Source organism: Balaenoptera musculus, chromosome 7 (assembly GCF_009873245.2).
Source record: "Balaenoptera musculus isolate JJ_BM4_2016_0621 chromosome 7, mBalMus1.pri.v3, whole genome shotgun sequence".
Classification (NCBI taxonomy): domain Eukaryota; kingdom Metazoa; phylum Chordata; class Mammalia; order Artiodactyla; family Balaenopteridae; genus Balaenoptera; species Balaenoptera musculus.
The window spans coordinates 85,382,052-85,399,176 of NC_045791.1; the positions used below are offsets into that span (position 1 = coordinate 85,382,052).

At 37.6% G+C, this 17,125-nt stretch overlaps 1 protein-coding gene across 2 annotated transcripts in view; it reads left to right on the forward strand.

Moving 5' to 3' along the window:
- Positions 1–14,577, forward strand: part of PTH2R (parathyroid hormone 2 receptor) — a 107,304-nt gene extending 92,727 nt beyond the window's left edge. Inside the window, exons 10-13 of one of the 2 annotated variants that reach the window (XM_036858303.1) lie at positions 8,217–8,311; positions 10,826–10,964; positions 12,474–12,515; positions 13,927–14,577. In XM_036858303.1, the coding sequence (XP_036714198.1) occupies positions 8,217–8,311; positions 10,826–10,964; positions 12,474–12,515; positions 13,927–14,322 (672 nt within the window). In that variant the 3' untranslated portion in view covers positions 14,323–14,577. The remainder of the gene's footprint in view (positions 1–8,216; positions 8,312–10,825; positions 10,965–12,473; positions 12,516–13,926) is intronic. The other variant, XM_036858304.1, reaches the window with a different exon arrangement.
- Positions 14,578–17,125: the final 2,548 nt, after the last annotated feature.

Consider the following 17,125-nt stretch of genomic DNA (forward strand, 5'->3'; position numbering starts at 1 on the left):
TGTATCACAAAAAGAAAGTGACAGTTCTCCAAAAACCAAACTTAAAGCCACAGAATATTGCAATCTTATTGATAGAGAATTCAAAATAGCTGTCATAAAGAAACTCAGTGAACTAAAGGAAAATATAGAAAGGCAATTCAATAAGCTCAGGAATAAAATTGATGAACAGAAGGAATATTTTGCCAAAGAGACTGAAACTCTAAAAAAGAACCAAAGAGAAACTCTGGACTTGAAGGACTCAATAAACGAGATGAAGAAAGCACTGGAAATAGAGCAGATGATATGGAAGAGAGACTAGTGAGCTTGAAGATAGGAATATAGAAATGATACGGATAGAAGGGAAGAGAGAATTAAAATCTTAAAAAAAGAAGACATTCTATGAACTATTTGACTCTATTAGGAAGGGCAGCATTATGTTAATGGGTATCTCAGAAGGAGAAGAGTGGAAGCAGGGAGGAGAAAGTTTATTTAAAGAAATAATAGCAGAGAATTTTCCAAACCTGAGGAAGGAACTGGATATAGAAGTCCATGAAGCTGGGAGAACAACTAATTACTTCAATGTGAAAAAACCTTCTCCACAACACATTATATTAAAGCTGTCAAAATAAATGACAAAGAAAGAATTTTAAAGGCAGCCAGGGGAAAAGACTGGCAACCTACAAAGGAACCCCAGTTAGGCTATCAGCAGATTTCTCAGCAGAAACTCTACAAGCCAAGAGAGAGTGGAATGATGTACTCAAAATATTGAAAGATAAAAACTCTCAGCCAGAAATACTCTGGCAAAGTTATCATTTAGATATGAAGGAGAAATAAAATTTCTCAGACAAACAAAAGCTGAGGGAGTGCATTAGTACAAGATTTGCCTTGTATGAAATGTTGAAAGGAGCTGTTCTTCCTAAATGAAAAGGTAAAAGTGTGCAAAACTCTGAGTAAGGTGATAAATAGAATCAGAAAATTGCAACTCTATATCAGAATAGCACAGAGGTTAAAGGGAAAAAAGCAGTAAAAGCAACTATAGCTATTTCAAGTTGGTCACAAACTCACAACATAAAAAGGGATAATTTGAGATGACAGAAACATAAAAACGGAAGAGGAAAGTACAGAAGTCATATAGTCAAATGACGATAAGATGCTATCGGCAGAAAAAGAACAATTTTATCTATGAGAATTTTAAACAAACATGGTAACCAGAAAGCATAAATCTAGAGCAGAAACATGAAACATAAAAAAGAGGAAATGGAGAAAATATCATAGAAAACCACCAAACTAAAATGGCAGTCAGAAACACAAGGAAAAAGAAATAATGGAGATATAGAGCAACTAGAAAATAAAAGATAAAATGGCAGTACTAAGTCCTCATTTATCAATAATCACCCAAAATGAAAATGGATTCAGTTCACCAATCAAAAGACACAAAGTGGCCGGATGGATTAAAAAAACATGACCCAATGAAATGCTGTCTCCAGGAGACTTATGTCAGCTTTAAAGACAAACATAGACTCTAGTGAAGGGATGGAAGATGATACTCCAAGTAAATGGCAGCCAAACGAAAGTGGATGTAGCCATACTCATAGCAGACAAAATAGATTTCCAGCCAAAAGAGGTAACAAGAGACAAAGATGGACATTATATAATGATAAAGGGGACAACACCAACATGCACCTAACAAATGATCACCAAAATATATAAAGAAATTATTAACAGACCAAAAGGGAAAGATTGACAGCAACACAGTGATAGTTGGGGACTTTAACACCCCACTTACATCAATGGATAGATCATCCAGACAGAAACTTAACAAGCAAACAGCAGCCGTAAAACATTAGACCAGGTAGACTTAATAGATTTATACAGAACATTCCACCCAAATGTAGCAGAATACACATTCTTCTCAAGTGCACATGGAACATTTTCAAGGACAGACCAAAAGTTGGGACCCAAAACCAGTCTCAATAAATTTAAGAAGATTGAAAAAATAACAGCATCTTTTCTGATGAAACTAGAAATCAACTACAAGAAGAAAGCTGGAAAAATCATAAATATGTGGAGACTAAACAACATGCAACTGAACAAATATTGAGTCAAAGAAGAAATCAAAGTAGAAATTAAAAAATACCTTAAGACAAATGAAAGTGAAAATACAACATGCCAAAATCCATGGGATGCAGCAAAAGAGGTACAAAGAGGGACGTTTATAGCAATACAGGCCTACCTCAAGAAACAAGAAAAATCTCATATAAACAATCTAACTTTACACCTAAAGGAACTAGAAAAGAAAAACAAATGAAGCCCAAATTCAGTAGAAGGAAGGAGATAATAAACATTAGAGTGGAAAGAAATGAATAGAAACTAAAAAGATAATAGAAGAGATTAATGAAACTAAGAGCTGTTTCTTTGAAAAGGTTAAAAAAATTAACAAATCTTTAGCTAGATTCACTTAAAAAAAAGAGAGAAGGCTCTGATAAATAAAATTACAAATGAAAGAGAAGAAATAATAATGGATATCACAGAAATGCAAAGGATTAAAATAGAATATTATGAACAGTTATATGCCAACAAATTGGACAATATAGAATAAATGGACAAATTTTTAGAATTATACAACCTTCCAAGGCAGAATCATGAATAAATAGAAAAATTGTAATAGACTGATCACTAGTAAGGAGATTGGAACAGTAATCAAAACCTCCCCAAAATCAAAAGTCCAGAACCAGATGGTTTCACAGGTGAAATCTAGCAAACACTCGGAAGATTTATTACCTATCCTTCTCAAGCTCTTCCAAAATATTGAAGAGGAGAGAATGCTTCCTAACTCATTTTATGAGGACAACATTACCCTGACACCAAGGACAACACACAAAAACAAAACTTACACGCCAATATCTTTGATGAACATAGATGCAAAAATCCTCAACAAAGTATTAGCAAGCTGAATACAATAGTACATTAAGAGTATCATATCTTATAATCAAATGAGATTTATTCCAGGGATTCAAGGATGATTCAATGGCTGCAAATCAATCATGATACACCACATTAACAAACTAAAAGATAAAAATCATATGATCATCTCAGTAGATGCAGAAAAAGCAACTGACAAGATTCAACACCCATTTATGATAAAAATTCTCAATAAAATGCGTATAAAAGGAACATACCTCAACATAATAAAGACCATATATGACAGCATCATAATCCCAGCTAACACATTCAACAGGGAAGAACTGGAAGCTGTCTAAGATCAGGAGCAAGACAAGTATGCTCACTCTTACCACTTTTATTCAACATAGTATTGGAAGTCCTAGCCAGAACAATTAGGCAAGAAAAAGAAATAAAAGGCATCCAAATTAAAAAGGAAGAAGTCAAACTGATGCTACTTGCAGATGACATGATTTTATATATAAAAACCCCTGAAGAGTCTGCAAAACACCTGTTAGAACTAATAAACAAATTCAGTACAGTTGCAGGATACAAATCAACATACAAAAATCTGTTGCATTTCTGTACACTAACAATGGACTAGCAGAAAGAGAAATTAAGAAAATAATCCCATTTACAATTGCAACAAAAAGAATAAAATACCTAGGAGTAAATTTAACCAAGGAGGTGAAAAACATATACACTGAAAACTATAAGACAGCCTGAAAGAAACTGAAGACTATGCAAAGAAATGGAAAGATGTTCTGTGCTCATGGTTTGGAATAATTAACATTGTTAAAATGTCTACATTACCTAAAGCAATATACATATTCAGTGCAATCCCCATCAAAATCCCAAGGACATTGTTCAAAGAACTAGAATATAAAAATCCAGATATTTGTATAGAGCCACAAAAGACCCCTGAATAGCCAAAGAAATCCCAAGAGAAAAGAACAAAGCTGGTGATGTCACACTCCCTGATTTCAAACTGTATTACAAAGCTATAGTAATCAAAACAGCATGGTATTGGCAGAAAAAGAGTCACACAGATAAATGGAACAGAATTGAGAGACCAGCAATAAAACCACACATATATGGACAATTAATTTAAAACAAAGGGGCAAAGAATATACAATGGAGAAAGGATGCTCTCTTCAATAAATGGTGTTGGGAAAACTGAACAGCCACATGCAAAAGAATGAAAGTGGACCACTATCTCACACAACACACAAAAATCAACTCGAAATGGATTAGACTTAAATGTAAGAACTGAAACCACAAACTCCTAGAAGAAAACATATGCAATATACTCTTTGGCATTGGTCTTAGCAATATCTTTCTGGATATGTGTCCTCAGGCAAGGGGAAAAAAAGCAAAAATAAACAAATGGGACTACAGCAAACTAAAAAGCTTCTGTATAGCAAAGGAAACTACCAACAATAAAAAAGACAACGTACCAAATGGGAGAAGATATTTGCAAATCATATACCCAATAATGGGATTAATATCCAAAATATATAAAGAACTTCCACAACTCAGCAACAAAAGATGGGTAGAGGAGCTGAATAGACATACAGATGGCCAACGAGCACACAAAAAGATGTTCAATATCACTAATTATTTGGTAAATGCAAATTAAAACCACAATGAGATATCATTCCATGCCCATTAGAATGGCTATTATCAAGAAAAATGAGAAATAACGAGTGTTGGAAAGGATGTGGAGAAAAGAGAACTCTACATATTGTTGGTGAGAATGTGAATTGGTGTAGCTACTATGGAAAACAGTATAGAGATTCCTCAGAAGATTAAGAACAGAACTACCATATGACCTAGCTCTTCCACTTCTAGGCATTTATATGAAGAATGCAAAGACACTAATTTGAAGTATATGCACCCCTATATTAATCACAGCACTTTTTACAATAGCCAAGATATGGAGATAACCTAAGTGCCCATTGAATGGGTATAGAAGATATGATATCCATATCTATATCTGTATCTATATACCTATATCTATATCTATATCTATCTATCTCTCTCTCTATCTCTCTATCTATCTATCTCTCTATCTATCTATCTATCTATCTATCTATCTATCTATCTATCTATCTATCTATCTATCTATCTATTCAGACACAATGAAATACTACTCAGCCATAAAAAGATGAAATCTTGCCATTTGTGACAACATCGATGGACCTTGAGGGTATTATGCTAACTGAAATAAGTCAGAAAGACAAGTATTGTATGATTTCACTTACATGTGGAATATAAAAACAAAAACAATATCCCCCAAAACAAAATAAATGAAGAAACCAAATAAAAACAAACACCTAGATAGAGAGAACACAGTAGTGTTTACCAGAAGGGAAAGGGGTGGGGAGGACAAAATGGGTAAATGGGATGGATAGAAACTACCTTTTGGTAGTGAGCATGCTGTAATATATACAGAAGTCGAAATATAATGTACACATGAAACATATAATGTTATAAACCAATGTTACCTCAATAAATAAAAAGTTAAATTTAATTAAGAAATAAAGGTAGTGGTTAAGAATTCACAATACAGACTCACATAGGCCTGGTTCAAATTCCAGCTGATAGCTGGGTAGTCTAGGTCAAATCAGTTAATCTCTTTGAGCTAGAGTTTCTTCATTTATAATAAATGGGCATAATAAAAATTCCTGTCTCATATTTATGTGAGCATTTAAACTAGACAGTGTGCAATAACTAGTAGCTCTTATTAGCCTGAAAACATCCTTCTTCCACAATTTCACAGCACAGCTCTGTCCTTCCTCTAGGGTATGGGGCTCAAGACCCAGCCCCCAGTTCTTTTTTTTTTTTTTAGTCTTTATTGGAGTATAAATGCTTTATATTGTTGTGTTAGTTTCTGCTGTTTAACAAAATGAATCAGCTATATATATACATATATCCCCAGATGCCCTCCCTCTTGCATCTCCCACCCTCCCTATCTACCCCTCTAGGTGGTCACAAAGCACCGAGCTGATCTCCCTGTGCTATGCGGCTGCTTCCCACTAGCTATCTGTTTTTACATCTGGTAGTGTATATATGTCAGTGCCACTCTCTCACTTCATCCCAGCTTACCCTTCCCCCCTCCCTGTGTCCTCAAGTCCATTCTCTACGTCTGCATCTGCGTCTTTATTCCTGTCCTGCCCCTATGTTCATCAGAACCATTTTCTTTTTTTTTTTTTTTAGATTCCACATATATGTGTTAGCATACGGTATTTGTTTTTCTCTTTCTGACTTACTTCACTCTGTATGACAGTCTCTAGGTCCATCCACCTCACTACAAATAACTCCATTTTGTTTCTTTTTTATGGCTGAGTAATATTCCATTGTATATATGTGCCACATCTTCTTTATCCATTCATCTGTCGATGGACACCTAGGTTGCTTCCATGTCCTGGCTATTGTAAATAGTGCTGCAATGAACATTGTGGTACATGACTCTTTTTGAATTATGGTTTTCTCAGGGTATATGCCCAGTAGTGGGATTGCTGGGTCATATGGTAGTTCTATTTGTAGTTTTTTAAGGAACCTCCATACTGTTCTCCATAGTGGCTGTATCAATTTACATTCCCACCAACAGTGCGAGAGAGTTCCCTTTTCTCCACACCCTCTCCAGCATTTATTGTTTGTAGATTTTTTGATGATGGCCATTCTGACCAGTGTGAGGTGATACGTCATTGTAGTTTTGATTTGCATTTCTTTAATGATTAGTGATGTTGAGCAGTCTTTCATGTGTTTGTTGGCAATCTGTACATCTCCTTTGGAAAAATGTCTATTTAGGTCTTCCACCCATTTTTGGATTGGGTTGTTTGTTTTCTCGATATTGAGCTGCATGAGCTACTTGTATATTTTGGAGATTAATCCTTTGTCAGTTGCTTTGTTTGCAAATATTTTATCTGATTCTGAGGGTAGTCTTTTCATCTTGTTTATGGTTTCCTTTGCTGTGCAAAAGCTTTTAAGTTTCATGAGGTCCCATTTGTTTATTTTTGTTTTTATTTCCATTTCTCTAGGAGGTGGGTCAAAATGGATCTTGCTGTGATATATGTCATAGAGTGTTCTACCTATTTTTTCCTCTAAGAGTTTTTTAGTGTCTGGCCTTACATTTAGGTCTTTAATCCATTTTGGGTTTATTTTTGTGTATGGTGTTAGGGAGTGTTCTAATTTCATTCTTTTACATGTAGCTGTCCAGTTTTCCCAGCACCACTTATTGAAAAGCCAGCCCCCAGTTCTTGTAGGAGGCTGTGAAATTGGTGAGAGTTACCTATGGGGTAGTCAGTGGTAGGATGGCAAAGAGGGTGGTGGGAATTAAGGGCTGATGCAGATAATCAACTAGATTGGGTAGTGGGGCACATGAATCACCCAGTACCAAAATTCTCCAAATTCCAGAAATGATTGGAGACTCTGCAGGATAATTTATCCCCCAGAATACAGAGTTGATGGGTCCTCTCTTCTAGCTGTTGCTCTGGCATTAACACAAACCCACTCTTGGCAATCCACTATTCCATTATTCCTAAGTACTAGCGCTCCCTGGACTGTAGACATCTCCCTGAATTAAGGGACCCAAGGGGTTTGGGCTTCTACCTCCTTATGACCCCTGACCTGGAGATCTTTTCTTCCTCTTCATGTTGGACCTCTTCACTGATCCTTGAGGCCCTTGGACATAAAATGTCTTATCCCACCAATACTTTCCCATCCCTCCCCCTTTTTAAAGCCAGAACGTGATTGTCTGGTGGTGCCCACACCTCAATTTAATTGCCTACACTGGGACTTTTTCTTATACAGCATCTTACCTGGCTTTTTTTTTTAACCTTGTATACTTCACCCAGTGCTTTTCATATATCATAAGAGAGACAGCATCCCCAAAGCAACCCTATTATTCTTCTCCCTAAAATAGATACAGAAGCTGGGAATTCATTTCAAAAAGGGCTGTCAATTACATTTGTATAATAACTATTATCCTTTATCCAGAAAGTCTGCCACAGAACTTCATCTGAACTTTGGTTTGGAAATTCCCCATGGATTCTGGCAGATTATCCTCTGGTATTTCTAGTTTCTAGTGCTGTTGAAATTTTATCTCTGTGTTTTCATGAGGGCAAATCAAGAATCCCTATCTTTCCAATATCTTACCTCAGATTTCCTCATTCACATTTACAGAATGGGTAATGTTCAGTCTTTGAATACAAAGAAGTTCAATTTATGTAAATTTTTACAAACTACTTGAAGACTAACTTAATAATTCTTTGTAATATTACCTTCTCTTTCAGCTGAATTTTATTCTGTTTCTGAATACCGTTAGAGTTCTGGCTACCAAAATTTGGGAGACGAATGCGGTCGGGCATGACACAAGAAAACAATACAGGTAATTCCAGGACAGACATCCATCAGAGGAAATATTTTGGTTACTATTTAGAGTAAAGGACAGATATCAGTTGATCTGAAATGTCTCTAAGAGACTAAATTGTGAATGTGTATTTTTGTTTGGTTTAATTGTGCTTGTGCTATTTATCAGAAAAGTATATATATTTTAGGAGAATATAAATAACAACAAACCTTCCCAATATGCTTAAATTCTAAGTATATTTTTAAAAATCTGTTCTTAGCAGCTGGGATTTTACCATTAACTATGTAACCTATGTAACTATGTAATCTCTTGTTGATGATCTTGGCAGACAATTTTACTTGCCTTCTTAAAATAATGTCATAACTGAAAAAAAATCAAGAAAGTGTATTTGCTATATTGTTTCCAATCTTCCCATCAAATTGGTACCTCCCAAATATTGATTTTTAAGAACTTTCAAATGTACTGATTGAAGGAGGTCTGTTATTCAGTCTTTGCTAAAGAAAAGGACAAATTAAGTATTTATAATCATTATCAAACTATCTTAAGAATGTGTCCATTTCTCCCAATGATCATTTTGGAAGTTCTGAATAATTTTGGAAGTGGCTTCTATCCACCTGAACATATACACCACTAGTCAGGTGCATGTGGATTAGTTTTTGTAATCCCCAAACAAGAATCTATTTCTTTCTGCCTCACATTGTCATGAAATGCTATCGCAGACACAGAAAGGAAGAAATCATAGTCAACATTTCGATCTTCTCTCACAAACATTCTCTAAGTCCTTTGTGGAATCATTCCCGTGCACCGTGTAGGCAGCATTTACTGTCAGGCAGAGAAGAGTACAGATACAGATGGACTGAAGTCTAGAATAGGATGCACAGTACGAACAAACCGTCAGCTGCTAGCTCCAGTTATTTTCAATATGCTGCAAGTGGTAGTATTAAAATCATGCCTGTGTTTACAGTGAAGGGTCTGTGCTATACTAGAATAACTTGTCTCATGTCACATTCCATTGGTGAAGACAAAGGTCAAAGGATGATAAAAAATGGAAAATGTAAGTAGCCTTTCATTCTTCTTCATAAAATGAAAAAGTGCAGTGGTGTTTGAAAGCTAATTATTTCTCTAGTTCTGAATCAAGGCTATTTATTTCTCTCATTCTGAATAAAAGCTACTTATTTCTATAGTTCTGAATAAAAGCTACTAATTTCTAGAATTTCCGAATGATGTGAAATTATACTTTCAGTAGAAAGTTGCTCAAGAGATTTGAGAAACTCTGGAGAGAACAGAGTGGATTATCTTTAAAGCTAGACAGAATAGACAGCTTATTTTCAAAAAAAAAAATAAGTAAGTAGGGAAAGAAAGAAAGAAAGAGAGAGAGAGAAGGAAAGAAAAAGAAAGAAAGAAAGAAAGGAAAAAGGGAAAGAGAGGGAGAGAGGGAGGGAGGGAGAAAGGAAGAAAGAAACTGAAGGAAAGACTAGTGAGGAAAGGAAGAAGGTTGGAAAGTCAGTTGGTTGGACTGAGGAAAACTCCACTCTTAAGCTCATGTGATTGTTGACAGGATTTATGTTCTTGCTGGGTTGGTCAGATGCCACCTCTCCTTGCCACATGGGCCTCTCAGTAGAGCAGCTCACAACTTGCTTCACTGAATCAAACAAGGGAGAGAGTCTGCTACTAAAATGTATGTTACACTCTCATGCAACATAGTCACAGAAGCGGCATCCCACCATCTTGGCCATAACTGATTGGTTAGAAGTTAAGTCCCAAGTCCTGCCCACACTCAAGCAGAGAGGATTAACAAGGATGTAAATACCAGAAGGTTGGGAATTATTAGGAGCCATGTTAGAGTCAATCCATTATATTGGAAACTGGGATTCCTCTAAATACACAAGAAAATGTGTATGAAGAAGCCGTTAAAGGAAATAAAGTCACATTGCTTAGTTTGTAAACAAACAAACAAACAAACAAACCTACAGCTATAGATAATTTGAGATAGAATATTTGACAGAGAATGTTTAGGGAAGGCAAGAGGTATTGACCACATGTAGCTCATAAGAAAATATGAAATGATAAATGAAGATCCAAGTGTAAGAGACCAGGGAGTAGTTGGTTCTAAAATGAACAAAACAAGCCAAAATGCTGCCTGTGAAAGAAAAGACAGTTACTGAGGATGGAGGTGGTACCTCTTTAAGTCTCAAACATGTAAGTTAAAGAAGACTTAGGACAGAAAAAAAGAAGGCATTTTACAATTTTATGAAAACAGTATCCTTTAAGCAAGAAGAGTGGAAATGAGATTAAAGAGACTTGGGGGATAGTAATCATGGGAAGTGAGAATAAACTACTTGATTTAGTATAGAATTGACAGGAAGAAGAGGGAGAGAAAAAAAAAAACTAGCAGAAGCAGTGGATCCAAAGAGATGGGGGAAAGTCAGCCCCTGGTAGCTCTGCTAAATAAGCTTAATTTTTTCCAGCAAGCTGTCTCTATGGAAAGGCACTCTACATTGACTAATTAAAAGGCTTGCCATTCTCTTCCAGGAAACTCGCCAAATCAACACTGGTGCTGGTGCTGGTCTTCGGAGTGCATTACATCGTGTTCGTGTGCCTGCCCCACTCCTTTGCTGGGCTTGGGTGGGAGATCCGGATGCACTGTGAGCTCTTTTTCAACTCCTTTCAGGTAGAGAGTGCTACTAGTAATTTGATTCCTGTATTTTGCTTTTTTCCTTTCTCTGCCCCTCCCTCTGGCTTTCACTCACCTGTCTCCCAAGGGCCAGGAAAGGGGCTATTTTCTGGCACCTGCGCATTTCTATCCTGCAGCGGTCAGTCAGGTTAACCTCTGACCACAGCAGGAGCTGTTTCTCACAGACAAGCTTGGGCTATGAGACAAGAAAGCACATTGTTGTAAAATACGTGACACCTACAGAGCAGGAATCTCTGTGTGTGTGTGTGTGTGTGTGTGTGTGTGTGTGTATGGAAAGTCAATGAAAGCAAAAGAAGGGATAGGCAGGGGAGAGGAAAAAAGAGAAAGGGAGACAAGTAAGAGGAAGAGGTTGCTTCCTTATATTTGATCTCATTTGAAAACATGATACCATTCTCCCTCACGTGGAGGCTACAGGCGCCTCCTAACTCTTCTTCCTGCTACTCTTTTGCTGCCACCTCCTGCCTTCAATCTAGTCTTCATACAATAGTCTGAAGAATCTTAAAAATAAATCTGATAATGTCACTGACCTGCTGAACATATCCAGAGACTTCTCATTGCAGTCAGAATAAAATCCAAACGCTGTTTCCTGGTGTGCACAGCCCTCCCTGGCGGGGATCCTGCCCAGCTGTGACCTCACCTCACACCATGCTCCCTGATGCCCACTAAGTTCGAGCCACACTAGCTCTGCCACAATTTCTGTTCCTCAAGTTCATTTCTGCCTCAGGGGTTTGTACTTGCTGTTCCTTTTGCCTGGAATGCTGTTCCCTCTAATATTCACATGGCCTGGCTTCTTCTTCTCACTCAAACCAGCTTAAATGTCTCCCCCTCAGGGAGGTCTTCATTGAGTTCCCCCTTTGATAGATCTTCTCCATCTTCTTTTTCAATACCACTTGTTTTGCCTGAATGGCCTTTATCTTATCATCTTACATTTTTCTCCTGTGGCTATTTGTTTATATTTTATCCATCTGTATTTCCTTCTAGGATGTAAGCCCTAAGAGAATAGGGACGTTGTCTGTCTTGATTAAATTGTTTATCCCTGTCATGCTGAGCATTTCACACTGTATAAACTCAATAAATATTTTTGAATGAGTGAAAAAAAAGTTTCTGTGTGTTTTCACCATATAAGACCCTGTGCCTGTAGTTTCCAGCATTCACAGTGTAAAAATTTCACTTACTAACTAGGGGATGTTCTGTGGTCCTGGGGTGGCAACACATGAAACGAATGTAACAGAAATCAATTCTTCGTGTATCTTGGAGTGTTTTATTTAGTTATTTGGTTCAGTTCACACCAAGGAAAGATCTCACAAATTTCATGTATATTTAAGGATTTCGAAATATTAGGAGAGATAATTTGCATAATTTTCTGGAGGAATCATTAAAAAAGAACCCAGGTTTTCAACGTACGCATTGTGGCACAAGACACTTTAGTGCTGTGATCTTCATAATTAAAATTAATTAATTAAAACATTCTATTTTCTCCTCCAGGGCTTCTTTGTGTCTATCATCTACTGCTACTGCAATGGAGAGGTAAGTTTGAAGGAACCCCATACCTCCTGCAGGTCTAGCTCTGAGTAAGCTCGTAAATGGCCATCACAATGTGACCAGAATCTCTTTAGAATCCTCAGGGGTTACAGGACAGAATGGACACAGAGAAGGGAGATATTTTAATCATAAATTATTTTGAGAAAGGAAGAATTCATGTAAATAAGCCAAGGTCTTCCTCTTCCAGCACTTTTCAATGTCAATTCAGTTGCAACCCTTGATATCAAAAACCCAACTTACTGGAATGCAGATTGATAGTTGGAAGGACCGTGAACTTCATATTCCAGTCAATGCTTCAACTTATATTTTATTTCAAGTTCTATAAGAAACTCAAATATAACTTTCCCTGGGAATAATCCATTAGAACATTTTGACATTTTTTAAACTACAAGATGGTGATGGGACAATTTCAGTTCATTTAGGAGTTGGCTGGAGAGAAAGAATGGTACCGATCTTTTAGATGACATCAGCTTACCAGGTTTCCACTGCTTCCAATGGAACTTTCGAAAAGCTCCCTTCTGGGGCTTCCCTGGTGGTGCAGTGGTTGAGAATCTGCCTGCCAATGCAGGGGACACGGGTTCGAGCCCTGGTTTGGGAAGATCCCACATGTCGCGGAGCAACTAGGCCCGTGAGCCGCAATTACTGAGCCTGCACGTCTGGAGCCTGTGCTCCTCAGCAAGAGAGGCCGCGATGGTGAGAGGCCCGCGCACCGCGATGAAGAGTGGCCCCCACTTGCTGCAACTAGAGAAAGCCCTCGCACAGAAATGAAGACCCAACACAGCCATAAATAAATTAAAAAAAAAAACAAAAAAAAAAACTCCCTTCTGGAAAGTTGCAATAGCAGAATTGAATCTTCGACAGCAAGAATGGAAACAAGAGCCCCAACCTACTACGAATGCCCTTGCAGCACCCACTTTTCACCATCCAATCCTTTTCTCAATTTCCCTCCTTCAGTATGCCCGTGCAGAGCAATGGTGTTACAGTTACATTTCCAGCTGAGTACCTTCCATGCCCTTCCACAGCCTTAGCTGGCACTATTTATCCCATTTTCTCCTCCAACCCCGTGTCCTCTTTTCCTCTCCCATGAGTCATATATATGTATTGGCTGCATTTCAACATGTACTACAGTACCGCACCATCTGGGGTTGGTTGAATCCACCAATGCAGAACCCCAGATATAGAAGGCCAATTGTGAAGTCATAGGGGATCTTCAGGGGCATGCGGCGGACACCCCTAAGCCCTGTGTTGTTCAAGGGTCAACTGTATATATAAAGTCCCTGGCGCACAGTGGAACCTTAGTGATTATTACTATCATTGAAATCAGGCAGACATCCATCTAACAAGGTTCCAGGGTCTCTGATGGTTTCTGATGCACAATATGGTCCTTGCGGTTTAGGTTCAGTCTGAGGTGAAGAAGATGTGGAGTCGGTGGAATCTCTCCTTGGACTGGAAAAGGACGCCCCCATGCGGCGGCCACAGATACGGCTCCGTGCTCACCACCGTGACGCCCAGCACCAGCAGCCAGTCGCAGATGGCGGCCAGCACACGCGTGGTGCTCATCTCCCGCAAAGCGGCCAAGACGGCCAGCCGGCAGCCCGACAGCCACGTGACTTTACCCGGCTACGTCTGGAGTAACTCGGAGCAGGATTGCTTGCCACACTTGATCCATGCAGAGACCAAGGAAAGTGACAGGAAGCAGGGAGATGCGATTCCAATGGAGGAGTCATCCGCGCCATTAGAATTTAACCCAAACCCCGAAGGAAGCAAAGGAGAAACCGAGGATGCTCTGTGAATCAACATTTGTGTCTTTAAGCAGCTGGTCCATCTGGCTGTGGCAGAGGAGCTTCGCCAGCATCGCTCTGCTTGAGCCCCAGAGCTGAACAGTTAGGGTTCGAGTGTTCACAGCCTTTTAAGGCTCCATGAATTGGCTCCTGTAAATACTAAAGCCACAAAAGGAGAAGTGTCAGTGGAATAATTACCTTATTTTGGCATCACATTCTCTTCTGAATTGATGTGTAGTACTTGTAGTACTTGCTCTGTGATTGTTCATTTTTCTGCTACTTTTGGGTAGAACAAACGTTTCAGTTGCTTGACTCTAGTTTTCTCTCATAAATATCACTCGAAATATGATAGAGATCATTTAGTATGTGTCATTTTCCTTTTAACAAATTAGTATTCTCTTTCTCACTTTAAGGGACCTCTATCATTGCATTCATTTAGCCTGTGCATCGGAGCAATTAGGATCTGAAAATGTACGTTGAAAGATTAAAGATCTGGGAACAAGTACACACTGGAAAATAAGCTGGCTGGACTTTGTTAAAATAATAAATGTGTGAGAAACTTGTTTTTTTCTAGGAATAAGGAAAATTACTCAAAAAAGAATATTGCACATATTCCTCTTTTTGAATGTCCCCTCTGTGACCAGCCAAATCTCAAGTCTTCACTCTTTTGTAAACCTTGACATGTCACAAGGTTTTCTTAGTCAGTGAGCTTGTGTCTGCAAGCTGATTTTGTTTGTAATCATTTATAGTGATAGTCACACTGCTTCTATGTTTTTTTTCTTTGTTCTGTTACTATATTCCAAATGGCATGTGGGATAAATTAAAAGTTTGTTTTAAAAATATATTTTGGGTCACTTTTTAAAATGTTCTCTTAGCACCTAACTTTGTTTTTGGGAATCAACCAAATGTCTCTTCTCCACATCTACAGAGATCAGCATGTAGCCCCAGAACTTCACTAAGCTTGAAATTTCAGTGTATTGCAGTAGTGAAACATTTACTGAGTCCATGTTATGTACCCAGCATCCTGCTAGGTTTTTACAAGCATTAAGTTATTTAATCCTCACCACAAAGTTATGGAGTAAGTCTTATCGCCGTCCCCCTTTTTACAGATAACAGCGTGACTCACAGAGGTGGAATGACTTGCCCAAAGTCACACAGCTAGTGATTGAGAGAACACGGTTTCAGACACAGATCTGACTTTAAGTCCCATGTTCTTAGCCATATGCATACCGTTGCCAATGTATATATTGCCCATTCACAAAAAAATAATGAATTCCTTCTGGGTAGAGAGTGCTTTAGGAACTCTTATCGTAGTATGGTCTAGCCTCTGACCCTCATGAAGTTTCCACTCTAATGGGGGAACCCAATACACATAGGAAATGAAAACATCACAGAGAAATGTGTTTTTAAGTGAAATGACACAGGTCAAGCTGATCCATCTCACTTTGCTGAATGGTTTAAATATGCAAATAGTGTTATGATGAAAAAGGTACTCTGATGTCTACACGCCCTCTTGAAAAATATTGCACTGTTCTCCCATGTTCATTCTTCCTTCCTCCTCTGTGACACACAGAGGTCATTTCCTTCCCATCCTGTTTACGAAGGTGCCATTGTGCATACTTAATTCATTTGATTCAATGCTATATTGTCACATACTAATGCTACCTCCCTGTTAGGAGAACCATCATGGGCTGAGCCAGAGATTAAGTTCAGTTCCATTGCTACTTTTGTGCAAGGCTTTATAAATCACTTACCTTTCTTTGTAGTTCAAGTTCTCTATCTTTAAAATGAAGATATCTGTCTACCTTAGAGAAATGTTCAGGTGATAAGAGAAATCACATATTGAAAGCACTTTGTAAAATAAAAATTCCATACAAATACTGATACTTGGTTTAGGTTGTTTACTGTTTAAATTTCATTTTGCCCCATTATATTATAAAAGGACTCATTGGTCATTGCAACATAATAATTATAAGAATATATATATTTTGATAATATTGAAAACATTCTAAACCACCCCCAAATTCCAAGGCTAGACCACTATTTCTTTACACTAACAAGTACGAATAAAGCCCTCAGACTCACCAAGGTTTAAGTGAGTCACCAAGTGACTCACTTAAAGTTTAGTCATTCACAAATTGAGTAAACATTTACTTAGAGCCTATTATCTGACAGATACTATGCTATGTGCTAGGGACATAACAAAAAGTAAGGCATAATCTACTCCTTCAAGGAACAAACAACCCCTCAGTTGCTAGGACTCTTTATCTCAACTGTGTACACACATTTTTTCTTCTAGGTTTTGATAATGTTTGCATCCAATTAGACAGCTAGGACTGTAAGTTATACCTGTGTATTGATTTTATCAAGTAAAATATTGAGCACTTACTAAGGATTGCCATTAAACTAGAACGCTCTTTTTTTTGTAATTTTTATTCTTTTATTAAAGTGTGGTTGATTTACAATGTTTCAGGTGTACAGCAAAGTGATTCAGTTATACATATACATATATATATATATTTTTTTTTCAGATTCTTTTCCATTATAGATTATTGCAAGATATTGAATATAGCTCCCTGTGTTATACAGTAGGTCCTTGTTTTTTATCTATTTGATATGTAGTAGTCTGTATCTGTTAATCCCAAATTCCTAATTTATCCCTCCACCACTTTCCCCTTTGGTAACCGTAAGTTTGCTTTCTATGTCTGTGAGTCTATTTCTGTTTGTAAATAAGTTCATTTGTCTCATTTTTTTTTAGATTCCACATATAAGCAATACCATATGATATTTGTCTTTCTCGGACTTTTACTTCAC